General features: G+C 38.7%; 1 protein-coding gene across 3 annotated transcripts in view; it reads right to left on the bottom strand.

Moving 5' to 3' along the window:
* Positions 1-4,684: 4,684 nt before the first annotated feature.
* KCNN2 (potassium calcium-activated channel subfamily N member 2) overlaps positions 4,685-24,983 on the bottom strand; it is a 107,645-nt gene continuing 87,346 nt past the window's right edge. The window contains exons 5-9 of one of the 3 annotated variants that reach the window (XR_010309099.1): positions 15,874-15,984; positions 13,386-13,513; positions 8,865-8,934; positions 5,632-7,105; positions 4,685-5,190 (exon numbers count right to left, since the gene is read on the bottom strand). Coding sequence is in view for 2 of the 3 variants with exons in the window: in XM_064176585.1 (XP_064032655.1) it covers positions 6,818-7,105; positions 8,865-8,934; positions 13,386-13,513; positions 15,874-15,984 (597 nt within the window). In the remaining variant the exon portion in view is untranslated. Of the gene's footprint in view, positions 7,106-8,864; positions 8,935-13,385; positions 13,514-15,873; positions 15,985-24,983 lie in introns of all 3 variants that reach the window. The other 2 variants (XM_064176585.1, XM_064176586.1) reach the window with 2 other exon arrangements.

Genomic DNA, 24,983 nt, shown 5'->3' with positions numbered 1-24,983 from the left:
ACTGCAACCCCTTTTAACTTTGGAGGCAAAAGTTGATTGCCTACCACTCCAAGAGGCCATGGCCAACTTTGTGTCAAAATGCCAATGGAGTGGAATGTGGCAATGCATCCAAACCTTTCTGCCCGCTCCAAGAATTTGGGATGGGTGGGACAGAAGTGTGAAAAAAGGGAGCAAGGAGAAAAGCACCTCATCCTTTCCAAGGCTGTGTTCGTGAACACAGGCTCTTTCTCCAAGCCATATGTCAGGGGTAGACTTCCCTATGCCAGACAAGCAGAATTGATGCTGATCAATTTTCTACTTTTTAATGGCATGTTGGAATCCGATCTCCTGATGGCACCTGCGACAGTCATTTGGCATGGCTGATATTGGGTCTTAGAGCACAATGGCTTTTATCCCTAGGGTTTTCTAGCCCACACATGTGGACTACCAAGCCACAGTTCCATGAGGATTTCCTGAGAAAAAGAGACACCAGAGGACTTTTCACAATCAGAATGAGCATTGTGAGTAAATTCAGAATTTTCCTGCATCTCCGGGGAATACCTTCCTAGTGTTAGTAGGGGCAATATAGTGCTTTTGGGTTCAGTCATTTTCCAAATACTCATCTTTAATATTTATACCCATTGCTGTATCCTGGGCATATTGTGCAACTGAGTAATGAAACTGTTAATAATACTTCACTAATTTTTGTATATATGTTATGTGGGTAATGGGACCTTTAAATTAGTAAATATTTTTATTAATATCTGTTATGGAGGCAGGGAATTAATATGGCTGAGTCAGGAATATATATATAAAAGTAGGATTATTTTATATTTTCCTGAAACCCTGCCCTCAAAACTATATGCAGAAATTAATTTAGTTTAATTAGCAGACTCAATTTAATTGAGAATATCTTACAAAGGATGTTACAGGTAAATTTGGCTATTTTAGAAGTCAGGAAATGGAAAAGGCTAAGCTATAAACACAGCTTTTCCCAGTATCAATGAGGCTGAGCAGAGAGTTGTTGGGAATGGTAGGACTTTAAGTGCTGACATACTAGAACATAAGCCATGGATTCAGAATGTATAAAGGGGAAAAGTACTGAGTCAGGGGTTGAAATGGCCTTGAAGAATGTTGCAGCAGAGTTACTTGGAATATGATCCTGCAGTCTGTTAACCTTTGCTTATCTAGTTGCTAACGTACGAGGTCTGTCTTGATGAGATATGTACTGAGGTCTATCTTAATGACCAGTTAGGATTCGGCACAATCTTTTAGCTTGTATGTTAAGGTATTGTGGTGGAGGGCCACATAGGCACAAATAGGCTTGTTTACAGGCCTATGCTTGCCTGGACATGTTTTCCCAATGAAACATGTTTTTCTGTCTAAACCAGGGGAAAACAAATTAAGAGGACAAAGGAGCACAATAAGCCTGGCACCTTAGAGTCTGGCCTACCCTGGTTACATGGTTGATGTAAACAGGTTGCATAAGCCCATGTGCTTAGCGTGTGGGTCCACCTGTGCTCTTCCCATATTTGGGGGTACCAGACCTGTGGACTCTTCCTTATTTGGCATGTTTTGGCCTGCTGCCAGATGCTTATTGGACAGTATTGTGGCCAAAGGACCATCAATCTCAGCCCACATCTTACAAATAGGACAATTCAGTGCTCTTGCCACCCTCCTCCACCCACCTCTCCTAGCCTCTTCATTGCCTGGGGCCACTACTGCTGTATATGACTCCTTCCCATGGTACTTGGCACGATCGACCAAGGTGCTCCCGGCCGGCCACTGCTCCCAGCCCATCGCCGCTCCAGCTCGCCATTCCCAGCCCGATCGTGCCTGTGGAACCTTCTCAGACAGCGTGCCCCAATATCTGAACTGAACTATTTAGATCCACGAGGATCAACCACGTGGCTTTCACTACATATATTTGGGACCACAGAGACTGTGACTCCAATTAGTGAGTAACTGAACAATCTCGATTTGAGTAGCTAAGAAATCTCAGTGACTTTACCAGTGGTACCTTATGCCACAAGACTCTCTACCCAAAACCTTTCCAAACCTCTACCAAATTTCTTAATCCTGTTGCAAATAGACATTCTGTAAAATAATTTCACTAACCGCATACAAAGAACTTGTGCGGGTTAACTGTATATAAGTTTGTATATATTATTAAATTATTTAAAACCTTTCAAATTCAGCCTCATATCTTACCCCAAAATGCAGACAAAACGCCTTCACAACAGGTATATAACCAACTGCTGACAGTATGATCAACAGAACTTAGCTTGCATCAAGCTGCTCTCCCCGTCTCTCTCAATCATGGCAAATGGTGATCCTGAAGTGACACGGGAAAGAAGATTGCCTAAGCTAGGCATCTGGCGACCAGCTGTGAGCCCCTTGGAACTTGGAATGAGCTGCTGAAAGGAAGCAGGATTGGACTGGACTCATCGCCTTTCCAGGAAGAAGTAGGAAAGGTGAGCCTAGGGGAACTATGAGAAATCAAGCTTCCCTAACAGAAAGAGAGGTTTATCAACTTGTGAAACAGCTTGTTAAAAAGCATGGCAAAGCTCTTTCTGGCCATGACTTGAAAACGGTGGAGGTCTGGCAGAATGTGCTAGTTTGAAGCTAGCTAGAATGTTTTGGTGAGAAGAGCTAGATTACAGGCTGTAAAAAAAGAAAAAAATGTTGATGTCTACTTCACTCACAGTCTTGCTGAGATGTATAGGAACAAGAAACAAAAACATTAGATTATCACTCTCGCTTGGGCTGCTGGCTGAGCTGCATCTCTCTAACACACCCTCCATTTTGGGCTAACCCACTTTGCTTCTTAACCTCTGGCTGAACCTCTATTCTTCCTTGGGACTGGGGTAAGATTGAGAGGGATAGGGGGAAGGCGAAGGGGTGGTTGAGAGCTCCTCCTGGGGACTCAGGTTTCTGGGAGGGGAGTTGTGTTTTCTGTATTACCTTTTACCTTGTATATTTCTGTCTATAACTGTATATACTGTAAATATCTGCTTGTATATTGTGCTAGCTGTAAATATAAGCTTCATTCATATTTCCAGAGCCAGCTGAGTTTAGTCTGGGTGATTTCTAAAGTGTGTGGGTGGGTGGGGAACACCCAAACCATCACACAGAAGCAGAAGATTTATAGGGTAAACATCAGAAGGCTGTACCTGGTGAAGTCATAAGTCTAATGCTGACGTACGAGACGGGAAAGATCTGAGAAGGGAGAGGAAAGAAACAGCTGTTAAGGAAGCTTCTCCAAAACTTCTGTCTCTCTGTGAGAGATGGACACTGAAACTTTAAAAATTATTTCTGCTGTGCGGAAGTTTGATTTTAAATCACCTGGCATGTGGTGAGAAAAGCCCTGAGAGATGACAGAAACCAGGGCTCTAAAGAGTTACAAGTTTGCCTTTAAAGAGAAGAGGAGGAGAGTAACTAAAAGCTAGCAGCTAACAGCCGCAAAGGTATTTGAAGAATGTCTGGTAAGCTGAAAGCTGTAAATATGCTGAGAAGTGATTAACTGCCATCTGAGGCATCTGCAGCTCGATTTTGAGAAAGTTGACTTTTCGGCTGCAAGATGGAAGACTGGGAAAACAGAGGGGCGAGACAGAAGCAGCAAATCTGCTTAGCCATACCAGTTCTACTTGGGTCACCATGGGAGTCATCGGAGCCATCGGAGTGGTGTCCCCTGCAGGTTTCATCCATAGCACGCCGCCCCCCCACCTACTGGATCAGAGCGGGCCCATTCCCCTCCCTTTTCGCTCTTTTTTTTTTTTTTTTTTTTTTTTTTTTCCAGTTTCTGCAGAGAAGTCATCCTTCATTCTTAAAGAAACAGACTGAATTTGTTTTCAGCTTTAACATTGTAAATATGCCATATGCTTTGAGAAAATTTCCTTGTCATGTGTAAACAATCTTTCCAAGAAAAATCTACATTCAATTATACATGCAGTTTCAGAGATTTGTCATAATGTTGCTGTTTCCCTTTGGTGTGCTTATGTGCTACACATGGTGAGGGAGTTTAAGAGAGAGCAAATGTTCTGGAAATAAAAAGTCAGTCAAAGAATTCATGGTACTATGAAATCCAAGCAATGAAAGATTGAAAGTTTTGCATTAGGATCAAGGAAATCAAACCCATATTGTTTTGTGCTCTCCTGAATGTACATTTATGTCTGTCTTTTCATTGTCTAGATTCACATGTAGTGCTTAAGTGCTTTTCAAAACTGGGCATTATGAGAATCATCAGTACCAAAAATGCAAATATTGTAGTGACCTTTAGAGTAAAGTAAAAAGTTGTACTGGAATATTCTATGGTGTTATCATTTGTTTGCTTTAAAAACAAAGAAAAGATCCCAAAGACTTCAGCAGATTATTAAGATAATCCTACTACCTCTATCTGAGAGGCCCACTTGCATTGAGCTGATGCAGGAATTTTATACATTCAGGCTACTAAGTTCTACTGTGTAAAATAAATTGAGAGGTCAAAGATGAGAGGTGGTCTTTCATATTGGAATACAACAGCAGATCTATTTATATCAAGAACTTAGTTTCAACTTAACTCTGGCAGATTGGCAAGAATTTTCAGTGTGGAGTCACAGATCTCAAAAACCCCAGTGGTATTATCCAGAGCAGAAAACTTATGTTTTACAAATATAAAAGAGATGTAAACAGTAAAGGAACTAAATCAAGCTCACAGGACAAAAAGGAATGTATTCAAATGTATTTCGCATTCAATTACAGGAAAAATACTCTAAATGAAACACAAAAAATGGGAGAACAGGTAAACAATAATCTACAAATTATTTCTGAAACTTGACTATTAAATTACAACAGTATTAATCAATACTTCTAATGCCACCAACATTATAAAGCAGGTGGCCTTATGATGACTCAAAAATCTATCTAGTTCAGGACTGAGCTAGCATAGTATTAACACTATGTATTATCCCCATTTTCATTTGGAAGTGAAATTCATAAAAACAAAAGCAGAACTGTAAATAATGTGCATATTGCTTATTATTTCCAGTCACAAAATACAACAGTCTATAAACAAGGCACTCCAAAGGCATGCACCTGTCCTGCTCATCTACAAGGAAAAGTACTGTAAAGTCATAATCTTTCTTAAGGATACAAAAAGTCTTGATAAACTCTTCACAAAAAGGCCATGCCTCTGGATGTAACTTACATTCATCAGTTATATAATTTGTACCCCTGGGGAAAAAAAAAAAAAAAAAAAAGACCTTTAAATAGGTCTGAAGTGTCTGCTGTTTTTCAGATTATTTGGCTTGGGACTTTTGGGTGCTGGGGAGAATAGCTCTTCTGTTTTGTCCAGCACAGCTCTGCCCTAATTTTCTGCATTATTATTTTCCCTGCTTGTCACTACTGACTAGAATTCACAACATCTTACAAAGCAATTCATTTTTCCTTCAACTTGCACATGAAATACTTCTAGGCAGATGTAATATTCCTTGCATACAGCCATGCCTACTTGATATATTCAGCTACAGTGTCACCCTTGTCTGTAAATTGGGGTGGGGAGGGGAATAGTATATTTCATAAATAGCAAGTACTATAAAATACTTAATAAATAATTTCACATTTATAATCAGGGATTATAAGTGCAAGTTGAATGTGTTGAGCATTTAAGCTTACCTGCTTTTGCTGCTCTTGAACATAAATCAAGGGAAAAGTCAGGCAGAGTATTTTCACAAATCTGTACACAGACAGCAGAAGATCCTATTATTTTTTGCAGGAAAATAAAGTACCACAGATACCTCACTGTAATAACTCCAGTCTACAGCAGGTTATTTTACAAGAGTTTTTGGAAATACTGCTACAAGTGTCTTGCAGAAACTATGGGAATTATCCAGATGTAATGCATACAAACACTCTGCTGCTACCACACAGTTGTGTATATGATAACTCTCTGTGTCAGTCATTAACTACAAACATGGGAGTGAAGAAAGTAGCAATCTAACACTTTCAAAACCTTAATAACATCAATGGGGCACTTCTAGCTTGAAAGCAACACTTCTGTCTAGGCATAATCACCTGGCATAATTATGACCCTCTGAATAAAAGAGCTGAACTTTACCTGTGCTTTTTGCATGCCAGTACCTTCACAAATAGTCAGTTTAAAAGATCTTTGCCATGGGAATTGCATAAATAATTTTATATACATAAGTATATATGTATATATAGTATCTATATGTGTGTTTGTGTACAAATGCATGTTAAACAAATGCCTTAAGAAGATTTTAAAAACCCACATCGTACTCAGTAACGTATTTTCTAGGATAAACAGTATTTTTAATTAATCACTTCAGAAATCGAAGCTGTCAGTGACCTTTTAAAATGACTATACATATACTGCACACTGTTACATAAATACGGATTTTTTTCCCCTCCTCCACTGCAAAGTGAAGCTTGGAGAATAAGTTTTCATACTAATATATAATTATTAAGCTTCACTGTTTGTTTCTTAAAAAATTATAATCAGGCCTTTTGATTTTGAGCTTTTTTCAAGTTCTTAAGTCCAAGTAACCAAGCAACTATATGCAGAAGTTAACTTTTTAATTACGTTATATACTGTAGTAGTGAAGTTTTTTTTAGGTTAGTGGAATTACAGGAATAATAGGTGTATTCATTGTGCATCTGAGAGTAGGAGGGGGAAAAAAAAAAGAGTTTTCACTCATTTTGGCCTAAAATATGTTCAGGTTTCCAGGATTCTGATATCAGAACCCAGATAACACTGGTTAGAACCATAGGGCTTTACAATAAAAGCTAAAATATTGACCATATGATGGCAAAAAAGTATTTGAGGTTAAATTATTCTGTTCTAGCCACTCTCTGATGAAGTTGGTGGTGCTGTGGAGGATGATCTCCTTCTTCTTGACAAAGATCGTGATCGTTCAGCACTGTAGGCAACATGCTTATCATAATTTTGTATCTGAGCCTCGAGAAAATCCCTCTGTTGCTGGCTGATTGTCTGGCTAATCAGTCCAGGGAGAGCCTGAATGCTACCAATTAAAGTTTCCAGCTTAGTTTCCAGAGTAACAATTCTCTTCTCAAAATCTTCACTTCTTTCATTTAAGTCAGAAATCATGTCATACATGATGTTTTGAGTCTGCAAGAAGAAAGACATAAACAAAGGTTAAGTGACCTTACAAACACTGTAACAAGTTGCAAAACTCTACAAAGGTTTATAAGTGCTTTTGCACTTAAAAACAAACAAACAAACAAACAAAAAAACCCCACAATAATATGTAGTATTATGAAATAATTTTCCTAGTAGATTCAGAATAATTTTCTATTAAACTAGTTGAGCAGAAATGTAATATGTTTTGTGTAGCACTTTCGAGGCAAGGTCTAAATGAATTAGACAAAATATCACATTTTTTGGAAGATGAGGTGCTTAGGAAAAAAAACATGCTAACCTCTGTGAACAGCGAGTTATGTAAGCCACCAGAAGACCAAAGACTCCAAAGTTATGATCCATTCTTGACTTATATATTTATTCTGGTTTCAAACACTCTCATTCTTTTAAGGAGAACACAAACATTGTTTATTTACTTTCTACTTGAACTGATCAGGTTTGCTTGAACTGGCTGTGGTTAGAGTAGTTGGATTGTTTTTGAAATGTACTACAAGGTGTGAAAACCCAATTATATGCATGCCCCAATCTATCTGCCCTCTACAAAACAGTATTTGATTACAGCAAGTATGTAAAAACAATTTTTAAATGCCATAGTGTCAGTAAATATGTAATCTAAAATGTGTTATTTCATAAAGGCTGGTTAAAAATAATGACTGAATTACTCCCTTTGGTAGACTGAGACTTCAGATTAGACTTAACCTAGAGTCAAAATGGGATGCAATTCCATTACCACTCAACAAACTGGTTGATGTTTATTAACCACCCAAAAGGAATGAACTTTAATTGAACAGCTTGCTCAAGGTGTAAAGCACTTCAGTATCAGATGACTGTTGATAAACCCATTTCTCTGCTCTCTGTTTCAAGATGACATCATAATCCCTGAAAGCAAAGTAGTCCACATTAAATAGTATCTGAAATCCCTTATTATGTGTCAGAAACATTCAACTGAAATGTATTTTCAGCATCTGAAGGTGCCAGGCAGTTCTCTAAAGCAAAATGGCAATGAACACTGAAAAGGTGTAGAAGAAACCCATCAATGCCCCTAATGTAGATTCAAATCAAGATCAAAGTAACTTTTAAATGTTGAGGTCCAATGTGAAGCCTGGAATAATATCCTACACTCTAGTGACTATTTTATATTAATGGAAAATCTCAGCAACAATAGCGAAGCAATCAGAAACCAACCTCCCCTCAAATGAGTCAAGAAACATTAATAAATCCTTATAATACATGAGTAGCTATTACTCACTACAAAAACTTTAAACAAATGTAGATCTGAATTTACTTTCCAAAACCACTGCTGCCCAAGACAATAGGAACAGAAAGAAAGAACCTTTAGTCTGTGTGACAGCCTGTATACTATGATCCCTCACAGGACAGTCGCCATCACCAGGCAGTAAATCTCTTGACAACACAGCACTACACTACTATGGCCCGCTCACAATTCACAGTATTTGTCATGACCACTGAAGTCACTTTAGGAGCTCTAACGGTCAGCCTCTCAATTTTGAAATCTTTTGAATGTCAAAAGTATGACAGAAACAAACAACTCCCCTGGTGCATTCAAACATTGGTCAGAGCCGTAACAGAGATGCTTCATTTGGTTACCACAAAGCATACATATACAAAATTGTTTACAATAGTCACATGTATAATACATAACATTTGTACTTACAAACTCTTCATTTTGAAAGGCTGAATGTTGAAAGAACAGTAATTGCTTACTAACCTTTGCCAGATCCACCAAAGTGTTGGCTTGATCATTCAGTTTCCTTTGTTCCATTTTTACACTTCTTAATCTAAAAAGTGGAATTTTAAATCAGATTTGTGTGTGTGTGTGTATGTGTTCATATTAGGATTTCTAAAAGCATGCACAAAATTACAAGAGCAAAAACTGAATGGACAATGCCTTGAGTACTTTGTGTAAAGTTGGGATTTGTCATGTGCTTGCTACAATGAGAAGCATGCTTCTTCAACATTGCAAAAAAAGGAAAGAGCAAGGAAATGTGATGTCCTTGAGAATACCATTTGCCATGGTCAAAGTTGATTTCAGAAAGGGAGATAACAATTTATCCAAACTACATGAAAGAAAGCCAAAACATTCCCAAAGCCTCAGTATCATGACAAGTAGATATAGGAAGAAACATAGAACAATGTCTTTTTGTCATTTCTGTCGAGAATCTTCCCATGCCTACATGACTAGATACAGGTATTAGCTCCGTTCTGTCAGAAATGGATTGGGTTAGCAGGTGTTTGAACCTGATGGAATTACAGTGATAAGTGAGTTTTTCGTGACTTGGAACAGAACTTCCATCTGACCAGCAGCTAAATGACCAACATACTTGCCAGTACATTTTATTTTCTCGCATAATTGGTGACTCTAAATCTGCGTACATTTTAAACTTGTATTAGACGTTCCCTTTTAATGTGCTATTTAAACTACAGCACTGAAAAACTGTAACAGCAGCAAATGTGTATTTTTTGATTTAGTGTCTACCTATCTCCATTATTAATAGTTATGCACTTCCTTTGAAAGGTATATATATATATACACACACACACACACACATATATGACTTCCCATATGTGTTCAACTAAACAAAATTCACGTTTTTCAGATTAACTGCTAGAGCAGTGGTTTGTAAATGCAATTTTGACAAATAAGCAATTTCTCCCACAAGTATGAATCCTTTTCCAAGAGAAAATCTTGGACTTTCAATGACTCTTCTGGAGGCTGCTGTAAGCAGGAAATACCATGTTTGAAAAACAATGTATCAATTTATAGACGATGTGCAATAAGACACAATGCAGTCAACTACTGTGTCAAGGGCCAACCAAACTAGCAAGCTGGTCTGCCATCATTTTGTAGTAGGTGGGTTCCAAATGCTTAATTTACCTATTTCTCCTTCACTTATAAAGGAAGTTTAAAGAAAATCTTCTAGGAGATATTTCAAAATCAGGAAGTTTCTGCTCATATCTTTAGTTACCAAGCATTTAATTTCATATCAAGTCTGATGTTCCAGAGGCTTGTTACTTGAATGCCATACGCTATTATATCCCTAGAGGCTCCCTACAGAACACAAAATAAATGCAAAATGTAGGAATGGTGATTTCAGTGGCTATGACCTGGAGCTAGTCTAAAGCAAAAACTGTGGAGAAGTCTCCAAGGTATGGAGTTACATCATTACAGTATAAAAACAGAGGGTACACATGTAATGGTTTGCCTGGAAAATGATAACCCTAGTGTTGTGTGGCACTATCTTTCCAATAATTTGTAAAATATGTGTTCTCTACTTTTCTAAAGATTCTTTGGCTCATCTGCTTGTCCATTAGTATCTTAAAATTACAAGAAATCCATTCTTATTGTAGCAATCCAAGTACCAGCTGACACCAACATGATAATCCCTCCGGGTAAGCAACCCACTATCATAGACTGTAAAAATGTGTCTCTAGGTAATGGCAAGTCTTTAGCTGCAGCAGCCAGATTTAAAGAAATTTTCATGCTTTTGTTCCTAAATTCCTTAAGAGAAAAACATGAAACATCTTTATTTTATGAACTCCACTTATCACAGCAAAAGATCATGATTTCAGATCGTGTTTCCATGGCAGCAATCAGACCACTAAAGTTCACAAATAAAGACTATTTTTTGCATGCAGACAGTGCTAAATTCTGCAGATTTAGAAATGAACTGTTTGTAGAACTTACTTCCGAGCTCTATTTTCATTTTGTTGAAGTAAAAAGACAAAACAAAGAAAACAAACTGTAAAATATACTAAAACAACTAAATGAGCACAGTGGGATCAATCCAGCAGGTGGGACTTCCTAGGGAGTTGCTAGATCTTGCAGGAGCTGGAGTTTAGCTTGTAGTCATGATGAGGGAACATGCAATGGTTTTAAACCTTTCCCTTAACTGTAGTTTATTTTTTATTCACACAATACAATAAATGCCTTTCAGTAGTATCTTTTAGAGTGATGACTTCACCTTCATCCTATTTAGTGTGTGCAAGAAGCAACAAAGACTCAAAACAAATAAAGGCATTTTTAGAGTTCTGATTGTGAGTTTGAGACTGTTACCATGACTGGCTCTGTTTTTGTTTTGGTTTGGTGTTGTTTGGGTTTTTTTTTAATAGTTGTTGGGGGGTTATTTGTTTGTGGTTTTTGGTTTTTTGTTTTTTTTTTAATGACATTGGCCCTGAAACTTTACTTTTATTTCTTCAGTAAAATGACTGGAAAGAGTCTATGAGATACAACCACGAGTCACTTGAGAAAAGTTCAGTGATGCAAATGGATAAAAAATAATTTGCACTTATTTACAGTACTACAGTTGGAAAAAAGCATACTGCTGGAATAATGTTTTCATCAATGGTACATTCCGTCTATTGAGAAATTTCATCTTTCTTGCTTAAAGACAAAGGTTTTGGAATTAGAATGCCAAGCATTAAAGGACAGTGTGAAATGCATTATTAACATAGTTGTTCAACATTTGGTTGGCACAGTCAGGAAAAATACTGCTGCTGCCACTTTTTTCACAATACCAATGAAATTATGAGGCAGGTGCAGAACAACACTTCATTCCTGTTAAGCTCTTCCAGCTTGAAATGTAAAGTAAATCTGTGGATTGAGCCTGCTGTTCTTTGTATGTGCACACACATACACACACATACAAATAGCAAAGTTAAAATGTTGTCAATTAACTTCTGCAATCAAGTATTCAAGTTTAGAAAAGGATTTACATGCCACGCCATACTCTATTGCAGAACCTCTGCCACTCATCTCCACCTCCTAAGCCTTTAAGCTATGATGACCAAACTGGGAAAATACACTTTTCGCATATACATAAAAATGCTTTGAATTTTGTCATCTCTTTATTCCTTCATTTCTGAAATAGCACGGTGACATTTAATCCTGAAAATCAGCTAAATGTAAGGTAGCAATCAGGTTTACAGAATCCTTCAGACCTTTAAATTTAACTACCCATTGCCTTAAAACATTTCTGTGAAACAGAAAGAGTTTGCCTGAATTTATGAGCAGGGAATATGATAACCTGGTCTTTCTTTCCTGCAGTGTGATACATAGGTGTTCTTCTCATGATGGATCCCTCACATGTCCTCATAGGTTAGCACAGACATAGACCCACAACAGAAAGTTGCCAATATCATGTCTGATATTTAACTCAGTCAATTTATTTACATCTCCATAGTATCTCATGGAAACTAATCACATAGGCTGTAGAAATGGCTGCCTTGGGCTGGCTGTGACATACAGTAGAGCAGACAAATAGTGGCATAATTCCTGACTGTTCTTTAAGAACCTGATGTTCCTGTGCACAAAGATCTCTTTTCCTCTCCCTTTAGTCCAGGGAACAGTAACTGAATCATTGCGCAGTTTTGATGGTTTTAATGTGCTTTATGACATTTTAAATAAATATTTACAGTGTGGCAATAGTGTACTTCATATTACCCCTACTACTGATTTCAGTTTCCAGGCTGTTGTTCAGTTGTTCAGATTTCAGGCTATTTTTCAACCTCTCGAGATTTTGGTAGAGGGGAAGAACTCATCTGAATTATGTCAATGGTGCTCAAAGTTCACATGATGACTGTTGGCACACATTTCCTAGGATGGATATCAGGGATCATAGAGGACATACCAACATTTGACTTTATACATTGAGCATATATGGTGGAGAGAAGAAAGTAATTGCTGCTGAGCTATACAGAGATGCTTGATGTACATTGCTTTCCTTAAACACTACATAGATACTCACACACCCTACCACATTATTCTGACTTTCAATTATTATAACATCTACTACAAATACAACTTTAAAAAATTTGTTCTGTTGGTTGTGGTTCACATCTTACTTGTAAGCGAATAAGTAACAACAAAGGATACTATTGGTAGTAAAACACAAAAAGAAGTCTTACATAATTAAAAAAGCATTAGTATAAAGTGAAAGAACAAGCAAGTTTGATCTATCCTGCATTGGACATGCACAGCCAGCAACTTTTTAGTATTTTTTAAATAATTAACACAATAAAAATGTATCTTTATCTTACTCTTCAGGAAAAAATATCAACCTCAGTAGCAATGTTCTATCAAGGGGGAGAGAGAGATTTGGAGGGGAAATGGAGGATGCAAAGAAAGGAGGGGCTAGGGTGGGAGACATGCAGACTAAAAGCAACTCTCAGAGAGAAGGAAACTAAGAAAGAAAACAATTGGAGAGAAAACACAAAGCAAAATGGTACTTACTGATGAATAGCTTGCAAGAATTTGCGCTGGTGTTTCCTTACTTTTGCATGGTCTATCTTTTTAACCAGCTTTGTATTTTTATAAATTAACCATGTTTCCCTGAGTACATTGGCCGCTGCATTTTTAACCTGTTTAATAAAAAAAAAAAAACAAAACAATACCAGGATGACAAAAGTATCATTATGGCACTTTTTTTTCTTTTCCATTAGTAACTTAAGCACTTAAGACTCTGCCTGTGGGATGTAGGTACATCAAGAAGCTGTAGCACTGAGGGCAGAAAACCATAACTGGACCAAGAGGAGTGATGAGAAATTTCTATGTTGTATATGAACTCAATATTGAGAACAATTGAATTGAGGAATAGTTTATCCCTCTTTGAAGAGAAAGCACCATTTGCTGTTTATGGATATACAAATAACAGTGAGGAAATAATAATGCATGATTGATATTGTAACTAACTATATGCATTTAATGAAATTTCCCTCTTTTAATAACATTTCTCTCTTTCTTATTCTACAGTTAGTACCTCTTAATTCTCTTAGTGATTTAACAGCTTTTAAAATTTCTAGAGCTGTTGAAACTTTTTTTTTAAAATTTATTCTTGTTTCTGTTTAACCATTCTCCAAGGAGGTGAAAAATCATATTGACAATTGATGTGGCCACTATTCCATTTCATAACTGCAAAGAATTTCAATGCAATGTGATTAATGACACAAAGACTAGGTTACTTAAAAAGGAAACTGTTCTCACATTTCATCTTTTTTTTTGTCTCTCTGTGACTTTTTATCCTGCCAGTCACTGCAGCAGCTAAGTCAACAATTAGATAAAGGCACTGAAGGAATGGCATGCAGTAGCTTTTCCCAGCAGGAGTTCCCCACCTTGTACCTGCAGAAGTGACCTCAGTGGTCATGACTTCAGTGGAAGCATAATCACATTTTTAGAGACTTCCTGACAATTTCTACCTAGGCCTTATGTTTCCATAAGGTATGGCTAACTTCAGGCTGTGAGAAAAACTCTTCTAGTATAACTCTAACCAACATACTTGTTTGCTTGGTTTGCTTTTCATGTGCTTCGAGTTTCATGAGTTTGAAGCTACCAAAGCACCACTTGTATACAGTATTAGATCCATATTTCCATTTATATGAAGAACAGCTGAATAAAATAAACTTTTACAGGTACACATGCACGCTAGAATCAAAATCTGGCTGATCTTTGCAAAACATTCTTTCTTCTTGAAAGATATTTTCAGTTCTCAGATTACACTAGAAAAGTGCCTGTGTTAAGATGGGACAAATTGTTGTTGTGGTCTAGTATCAATTAGATCTTAACTGTCAACAACAGGAATGTGAACCAACATGCTCAGATAGACACCTCAAGTCAGACACAACACAAGAATTGCCTTCCCATTCATCCTTCCCCAATGTGACTGTTTAGGGGAGACCTGTGTTGTTAATGTGACAAGCACAGAAATGAGACAGTCAGTGCAGAGTGATGTGCTGACATATTCTGGAAACACACAGTTGTAGAGACACCACAAAGCTCTTCACAGCAGAGAAACTGTGTCAGCGCAGCACCACACTGCTGCTTGGAGCTATGCTGGGCAAATCAACGTCTTTCCTGCCTGGAGCTGAGCCGTGGTTTCCAAGTGAGACATCAACATACTTCAGCACCCATCAGTATGGACAAGCTCTGCTGAGCTCCTCTTGGGAATGTAAGGATCGTCCTCTCCATACTGGCTTTTCCCAATACCAAAGATTAAACAAGTTCAGAGGTCTGTGTAATGCTTATTAATTTTATTTTTTTTTCAACACTAATCCATTTTATTTCAATAAAGAATTTTCATTGCCTTGTTAGCTGCATTTGTTTACTTTCAAAGATATCATTTAAATTGTACTTCACATGGGAAAAATGAAAATACTTTTAGAAATTGTAATGAATTCTTGGGGTTTTTTTTTCAAATCATCATCTACAAAATTATTATCTACAAACATTTTTGAAGGCACTTCAGTACTGTGTGCTGCTAGGTGAACCTTATGTTGAGTACCCAAAGCAACCAGAAAGACTGTTTCACTCACAGACTATGAATGTCTTTTTCTTAAGAATGTCTTTCATATTGTAAATATCAGCCATTTCATCTACTTTAGCTACAAATATATATATGTATATATATATTCCTGTCATTTGTTTCAAGCAAGGTTTTTAGTTTAATAATATTCTTTAGTTTCACATCATTTAGCTGTTGATTACAGTAATTATCTTCCAGCTGCAAGGATTCTCTGTAGAAAAATATCCAAATCCTGAAAATGTGCTGAGAACTCACAGCTGCCCTCAGTTCAAAAAAAGCTCAACACATTTGATCCCTTCTCCTTATAAAATCACACTTGTGAAAAAGCTCAGTAGGAAAACGTAGCAGGAGACTATTTAAAACAGTTGCAGAAATAAATTAGCACACATTTCCTTTCAGTTGTGAATATAAAGTGTGACTTACTCTTTTAGTTAGCTGGGTGTCCATCATGAAATTATGCACATGTTTTTCAGCTTTGGTAAGTTCTAACTTCCTTGCCACCACAGCTACCACCAGTGCAGTGCACCCAGCACCCTGAAAACAATAAAACAAACCCCCAAGATGTTACCACTGCATCTTGTAGAGTTTTTACTGGACAGTTCTCCTTTGCTGTACAAGTATGGCAGGCATCAGATGACTCATCCCTTCTAAATATAGTGAACGTGCTGCAGCTATTTTTGTCCCAGGTAATAGGAAAAGTCAGTAATTGCATGCTGATGAACTGTCAATGCATGAAAATAACTAATGAGCAGCATAATTCAAAAGTTCTGACTTTTTTAAATGCAGGTATTGAAACTCTGAATATTTCCCACTTCTAGTGTATAAATGAAGGGGATTACCAAAGCAACTTTTAGCCTCCAAAATGCTAGTAATGAAATGCAGCTTATTCTGTTCTTAAGAATTGTCTCAAGGCTACAGAAACTGTTAAAGAGAAATAAGATTAGTTTAGTATTTAACATACAAAAATAAAGTTTCATAAGATTTTCTGTAGGGCTTAAAAATAATCACAAATATAGTACTTAATCACTTTAGTATAATTCTCTGCTGTTCTGAGCCCTTCAATTATATTTTCCTCCAATATTTTTTATTACCTTATCTATGATTCAACATAACACGCACATGCAAAATCATTTCTTTAAACCTGGATGGAGAAAACATACATTTTCTAATTTGTGTTGTGTTTGCCTATGCACATGCATGTTCACAACAGGCCAAAGCCAATAGGCACCTGTTGCTTTGAAATGACAGTGCCTTTATCAGCATCACAAATGCAATTTTTTTTTTTTGCAGTGGGGAGGAAAGGAGGCTAAAATGAGCCAGGTAAAGAAATGCAGCATCTATTATGCATCTAGAACTATAATTTACTTTACTAATACATTCTGATGACTTGGTTTTCTGTTTGTTTTTTATTCAAAGAAATCTTCAGAAATTTATTTTAAAAAAAAAGACATTACATATATGAAATGTTTAACCCCAATCTAGTTGTTATTGCACCTGTGTCAGTTACTTTGCAGTATAAAGACATCTCTTGCTGTACCACATTATCATTTACAGAGGTTTCACTCTTTCTGTATTTCTCTCATTAATTTACTTCCTCTCCACTCTGCACCACTGTAGCTGCTTTATTCTTTCCAGAAAGTCCAGAAAAAAATCTCTGAACCTAGCTTCCAAAATACAAATTCCATTAATAAGCACATAAAGACTGTAAAATAAATGAACTTATTGGAAGCCCTCAAAAAATGAATGTGCTTTCTGCTTACTTACTGATCCATCTGATGAATTTTGTTAAAGTCACCAACTAATTAATTCTACATTTCTATGACACATTGTTCCAAGAAATCCATCTGCTCCCTCACACATACCTAGATCTTTAAAATTAGTTCTTACCTATTGAATCTTCTATCCCCAACAGCTGTCAGTGTTATCTTTAATGAGTCGAGTCTCTTATAAATTTGCTACATTTCCTGCTTCTCTCCGGTCCTCAACAGTTAACTGTCTAGCTTTACTCCTCCCTCTCCCCGTTTTCCAACACTACTTTGATAGTTCACCAGAATTAACTCGAAGCCTTCCTCTCCTCATCAGATGAGTCAAATCAGAGCTATTAGTTGCTTTGCTTCTCCAAATTCCACTAAGTGACAGAAGGGACAAAGACAGACAATGCAGCTTAAGGCTGTGCACTTGAGAAGTGCATCAAGCCTTCTGAGAACTAGGCAGGAGATAGTCTGCCATAACCCTATCTCCTCAGAAAAACAGAGAGTTCTTCTTTAGTCTCTTTCTTGTGAAGGAGAGAAGGAGGGAAGTGGTATTACACAGACTTCTCTGCAGACAAATAAATATCTAAATAAATTACACCCTACAACAGCAAGAGCACAAAGAGAAAGGCAGACACCCTTTGGTCCAGCATGTCAGTCTGGCTGTGGTGGTATGTTGATTCACTGACAGAACTTGAGCTCTGCTTGCTTACAGCAGGAATGTAAAAATAGAAGTAAGATTATTAATACCAACACCACGGGCAAAGTGGCACAAACCAGCTGTTTATGACAAGTTACCAGAGAATGGAAACACTAGGTCCTCTTCCAATCCCTCCACAAAGGCCATGGGGAATCGTGACAAAGAAAAAGAATTTACTTTGGGTGGAAATTATGCTAGCCTTTATCAATAACTCATGCTTTTTCAGAGTGGCACAGCAGCTTTAAGAGCCAAACTGTTTAAAACAGTAGTGTTATGTCACATGTAAGACACTGTCTGCAGCAGCAAAATAGTGTCATGAGCAAGCTGTGACAAACACAACCACAGTGCATATGCACTACTCTCTTCCTTCTTTACAGTGAGCCTATTTCAACAGTCAGGTTACCCCTCTCTTTTTTTGATGGAATATGATGGACTATCAGTAAATGCCTTATAGCATTTATGCAAAAGAAGGAAGTGTTAAACTATTTGCATGTTCATGTTTCACAGCATCTTGAAGGAAAACAAATTATGCTAATTCTACAAACAACTAAGAGAAATATGATTGGAATGCCACTTCAAGTACATAATGCTGATTAATTTTATATTACAGTGCTCTCCTAAACATCTCAACATCCTCAAAAGTGCTAATAAAGTGTGATTTTTTCCAAATCACAGAAATTATATAAAAGCAATGCAGTTACTTTAAAATGGTAGCACCATAAGCAGCATAGTTGGTGTGATGGTTTGGGGGTTACCCCGCCCCTCCCACACTTTGTATTTGCCCCAGCTAACTCAGACGGCCTCTGGGAATATAGATGAAGCAATTTATTTACAGCTAGCAGAATTTACAAGCAGCTATTTACAATATATACAGTTATATACAATTATATACAGAAATATACAAAGGATAAACAATATGAAAGCACAACTCCCCTCCCAGAAACCTGAGTCCCCAGGAGGGGCTCTCAAACCACCCCAACACCTCCCCCCGGCCCTCTCAACCTTACCCCAGTTCTCAGGAAGAAGAGAGGTGCAGCCAAGAGGTTAGGGAGCAAGGTTAGTAGGAGCAGGGTTAATGAGATGTGACCAGGTCCAAGGCAAAAGCAAGAGAGAAAAACAAAATGGAGAAGTCTTTCTTCTTCCCAGAGTTCTCAGCGTGACTGTGAGAGAAGTAGACACAACTGTTTTTCATTTCACTGCCCGTTATCTAGTTCTTCTACCAAAACATTCCAGCTTGCTTCAAACTAGCACAATCCACCCCTGTCTACTTCGCTCAGAGTATCGCTGAGAATTATCCAATCTAATCTAAACCAATATTTACACTAAAACAATATATATACAAGTTCAGTTCACACTTCAATCAGATGTAGGTGATTCAAAAGCTCAGAACAGGGACTCTCAGGTGATGTTGGGTTCGTGCTCACGTACTGTAGATTCTATCGTAGATTCTCAGTGTTGGGCGCCGATGTTACCTAGAACAGAAAACTCCTAACAGCTTGAATTTAAACTCTCTCAGCTAAGGTTAAATTTCTCTGTGGAATACAATGGATTTCACCATTCTCCTGCATTACCCAGTAGGTATGACCAGGACCTTCAGCAGAAACCACCCCTCGGACAGGTTTCCCTTCGCCCGAAGGAGAAAATACCCAAACAGTTTTCCCTAACAGATTCTTCTCATGTACAACAGGAACTTATCACCGTCTACTGTTTGGACCAAATCTGATTGTGCAGGTCCTGCTCTGTTTACTGAACCTCTACTATTTACCAACCAGGTAGCTTCTGCTAAATGTTTGTCCCAGTTTTTCAGAGTTCCACCCCCCATGGCCTTGAGGGTGGTTTTCAGCAAACCATTGTAGCGTTCAATCTTCCCTGAAGCTGGTGCATAGTAGGGTATGTGATAGATCCATTCAATACCATGCTCTTTGGCCCAGTTTCTTACAAGATTATTCTTGAAATGAGTACCATTGTCTGACTCAATTCTCTCTGGAGTTCCATGTCTCCACAAGATTTGTCTCTCCAAACCAACAATGGTGTTACGTGCAGTAGCATGTGGAACTGGATAGGTTTCCAACCATCCAGTGCTGGCTTCTACCATAGTTAGCACATACTGCTTGCCAGAACGAGATCGAGGTAAAGTGATGTAGTCAATCTGCCAGGCTTCACCATACTTGTACTTTGACCATCTCTCACCATACCATAAGGGCTTGATTCGCTTAGCCTGCTTAATAGCAGCACAAATGTCACAGTCATAGATGACTTGGGTGATAGCGTCCATGGACAAGTCAATTGACCTATCACGAGCCCATCGGTATGTTCCATCTCTGCCTTGATGTCCAGATGAGTCATGGGCCCACCGAGCTAAGAACAGCTCACCTCGGTGTTTCCAATCAAGGTCAATGTCAAGTTCAGAGTTGGTATCAACTTGAGCAATCTTAGCAGCTTGATATGCCTTCTGGTTATGTTGATGTTCCTCAGTGGCTCTGCTCTTAGGCATGTGTGCATGTACGTGCCGCACCTTCACTGGAATTTTCTCCAGCCGTGCATCAATGTCCTGCCATAGATCAGCACACCAAATAGGCTTTCCTTTCCTCTGCCAACCATGCTTCTTCCAGTCCTTCAGCCAACCCCACAGAGCATTGGCTACCATCCACGAGTCGGTGTAGAGGTAAAGGATAGGCCAACTTTCACGTTCAGCCACATCAAGAGCAAGTTGAACAGCTTTTACCTCAGCAAACTGACTGGATTCTCCTTCTCCATCTCTCGTTTCGGTAACTCTCCTGGTTGGACTCCAAACCGCTGACTTCCATCTTCGCTTGTTCCCAACAAGACGACAGGAACCATCTGTGAACAAAGCATAGTTCTTCTCCTGATCAGAGAGATCACCATAGGGAGGAGCTTCCTCAGCACGAGTTATTTTCTCCTCTGGAGGTTTGGAACAGTCTGTGCCTTCCGGCCAGTTGGTGATCACCTCCACCAGACCAGGTCGGTCAAGATTACCCATTCGTGCTCGCTGGGTTATCAAAGCCATCCATTTGGACCAGGTTGCATCTGTGGCATGATATGGTGATGAACCTTTGCCTTTGAACATCCAGTTAAGAACTGGCAGTCTAGGAGCTAAAAGCAACTGTGACTCAGTTCCAATCACTTCAGAAGCTGCTTTCACTCCCTCATAGGCTGCTAGAATCTCTTTCTCAGTTGCAGTGTAATTTGCCTCTGAACCTCTGTAACAACGTCCCCAGAAACCAAGTGGACGACCACGTGTCTCATTTGGAGTTCTCTGCCAAAGACTCCAAGTTGGACCATTGTCACTGGCAGCCGTGTACAGAATGTTTTTAATGTCTGGACCAGATCTCACAGGTCCTAAGCCCACTGCATGGACTACTTCTTGCTTAATTTGATCAAAGGCTGCTTGTTGTTCAGGTCCCCACTCGAAATTGTTTCTCTTACGAGTCACATCATGCAGAGGTTTGACAATCTGACTGAAACCAGGAATGTGTAGTCTCCAAAATCCCACCACACCAAGGAAAGAAAGTGTGTCCTTCTTACTGGTGGGAACTGCCATGGTAGAGACTTTGTTGATCACATCCTGAGGAATGTAACGGCGACCATCCTGCCACCGCACTCCCAGAAACTGAATTTCTCTGGCAGGTCCTTTGACCTTGTCTCTCTTAATGGCAAAACCTGCTTGCAGCAGAATGTCAATGATTTTGTTACCTTTCTCGAAGACTTCCTCAGCAGTTTGGCCCCACGTTGGGCGCCAATTAAAAATGTGATGGTTTGGGGGTTACCCCGCCCCTCCCACACTTTGTATTTGCCCCAGCTAACTCAGACGGCCTCTGGGAATATAGATGAAGCAATTTATTTACAGCTAGCAGAATTTACAAGCAGCTATTTACAATATATACAGTTATATACAATTATATACAGAAATATACAAAGGATAAACAATATGAAAGCACAACTCCCCTCCCAGAAACCTGAGTCCCCAGGAGGGGCTCTCAAACCACCCCAACACCTCCCCCCGGCCCTCTCAACCTTACCCCAGTTCTCAGGAAGAAGAGAGGTGCAGCCAAGAGGTTAGGGAGCAAGGTTAGTAGGAGCAGGGTTAATGAGATGTGACCAGGTCCAAGGCAAAAGCAAGAGAGAAAAACAAAATGGAGAAGTCTTTCTTCTTCCCAGAGTTCTCAGCGTGACTGTGAGAGAAGTAGACACAACTGTTTTTCATTTCACTGCCCGTTATCTAGTTCTTCTACCAAAACATTCCAGCTTGCTTCAAACTAGCACAGTTGGTTTTGAATATCCTGACTGAAATGAGAATTACTAGCACAAATTCAATGAATTAATTCAGTGAATTCATGCTCATACACACACTTTTTTTTTTTTCCTTAGATCAGTGCTACACAATGTGGCAGATTTTTTTAATTAATATGATTTAGGCCAAATGAAAGCACCATGATAATTATTTCAACTGCAGTAAGTGGTTTTTTTTCAGAATAAATGTCCATAAAGTCTTGTATTTGATTACTGCATTTTATGGTTTCCAACACAGAATCACAGAATTGTTTCAGTTGGAAAAAACATTTAAGACCAAAGTCCAACCATCATCATAACACTATCATGTGGCCATTAAATACATCTCAAAGTATCATGTCTACTCTTTTTATCCTGTTTTGAAGCCAATAATAAACTGCATCACTGCTTCAAGGTTTTGTAATTTTCAGGGAAGTTACACACAATAGAAAGGAAATGAAAAAAAGACAGGAATGTATAAATTTTTCAATATCAAGGCACTAATTAATTCTGTTTGGAGTTATGGATTTCTCAGTCAGTCCTCTTTCCACTTCCTGTGTTGCAGAGTTATTGCAGTGGATATTGGCTTGGTAAGCAACCTGATTTTAAGACCACTTTGGGCTTCCATTATAAAAATACTCACTCCCTCATCAGAAGACAAAAGGGAAAAAAACATAATTTATGCTGACTATTCAGATTATCAGCTATTTCAGGTGAATTTGAAAAGCAGACAATTCTCCTTTCACAGTTTCTTTTGCTGTTCAGAAAAGTTTTATATGTATTCACGTGTGTTCACATGAAATGAAGCACTGAACAGTTCCAATTTAGACACACATGTTGAAAACTCTGGACACAAATTACAACATATACAGTGTAAGCAACTTAAGCAAGCAGAAGTTGAAAGTATTGGTCATTTGCACCACTTAATGGAAACAGGTAATAACAGAATCAACCATTCATTAATTTGATTTCTTTCAAGTACTCTAAGATCAAGGGTTTGCCAGCAATCACCAGATGGACAAATCTACCTGAATTTTCCTATTTTCCAGAATGCATGTATGGGCTGAGCAATTTCAACTGCTAAGCCAAGAGAAAGCCTTAAAGATCACAGTTTTTAAAATGAGCTTGCTTGACAGGAAATGGTGCTTAATTAAGTAGTTGTCAGTAAAAGCAAGTCTGAAAACAAACACATAATATATACAGTTTTTCAGTTCACCAAAGCAACAAACACTAGATTACACAGTGGCATCAGATCTACAATGGTGATATAAAACTTGGATTCGTGAGCAGCAGTCATGAAGTGTAAGATTTACAGCCATTTACACTGGACAGACATCACCTTGACAGTCTGTTTAGCTACTGGCCTGTCCTGTATGAAAACACTTTGATGTATCTGAAAACAAGGACATTCTTCATAAATGTTTTAATTCTAAATATGCTGCTTCTGTTCAGGATAGAGAACAATATCTCAAGGTGAGGACAGAGCTCTGGGCAACCTGATTACTATCCTTTGCTAGTTGAGCAGGTGGGAAGTAATGAGGTTGATACCAGAAGTCCAAAAGGGATCAAATAAGAACTTTGAGGCACTGGAGAAAGTGTTTGCGGGATCGAGGGCACAGGCAATATTTTCATCAATACCTTTAGTTGCAAGCAGGAACACTGAAAAGAATAGGAAATGATACATGATTAATAAGTGGCTCAGAGGTTGGTGCCATCAACAGAATTTTAGTTTTTTTGACCTTGGGAAACTTTATATGGCACTAGGTCTGATAGTAACAGATGGGATACATCTGTCTCAAAGGGGTAGAAAAATCCTGGCACATGAATTTGCAGGGCTACTTGAAAGAGCTTTAAACTAGGCTTGAAAAGGGAGTGGCTCTGTGACAAGTGTCAGGATAACACACCAGGATTGGAAGGATGGGATGTTAGTAAGGGTCTCTAACCTGTTGCCTTGAAGCATGCTGTGAACACTGCAGCAAAGGCAAGGTCTTACATTGGTAAGCCAAGGGCACACACACTGGTATGTTGGTGGCCATGGAGGTGGCCAGGAATTGTCAAATGGCAGGAGTAAGAACTAATGGATGAACTCCCTCACTGAAATGCTTATATACCAATGCATGGAACATGGAGAATAAGCAGGATGAGTTGGGAGATCTGTGTTAGGCTGCAGGTCTATGATATAATTGCAGTCACTGAAACATGGTGGAGCTGAAGGCTGTATGGCCATCCAGCAAGACCTGGACAGACTGGAGAGATGGGAACAGAGGAACCAAGTGAGATTGAACAAGTACAAGTGCAGAGTCCTGCATCTGGGAAGGAATCTGCACCAGTACAGGTTGGGAGGTGATCTGCTGGAGAGCAGCCCTGGGGAGAGGGACCTGGGAGTCCTGGTGGATAACAAGTTAACCACGGGACAGCAATGTGCCCTGTAGCCAGGAAGGCTAATGGGATCTTGGGGTGTATTAAGAAGGAGGGTGTCTGGCAGATCAAGAGAGGTTCTCCTTCCCCTCTGCTCTGCCCTGGTGAGACCTCATCTAGAATACTGCATTCAGTTTTGGGCTCCTGAGTTTGAGAGGGACAAGGATCTGCTGGAGAGGGTCCAGCAGAAAGCTACAAGGGTGTGCTTTACAAGGAGAGGCTGAGGCACCTGGGACATTTTAGTCTGGAGAAGATGTTGCAGAGGGGTATTCTGCCACCTACGCTGATTTTGGTGAGGGGAGAAATTAATTGGGGCGAGATAATATTCTATAAAAATATATATATTTATTAAACTCAATATTCTGAACTCTCAC

This window comes from Pogoniulus pusillus, chromosome Z (assembly GCF_015220805.1).
Source record: "Pogoniulus pusillus isolate bPogPus1 chromosome Z, bPogPus1.pri, whole genome shotgun sequence".
Classification (NCBI taxonomy): Eukaryota; Metazoa; Chordata; class Aves; order Piciformes; family Lybiidae; genus Pogoniulus; species Pogoniulus pusillus.
This window is presented reverse-complemented; position numbering and strand designations above follow the sequence as displayed.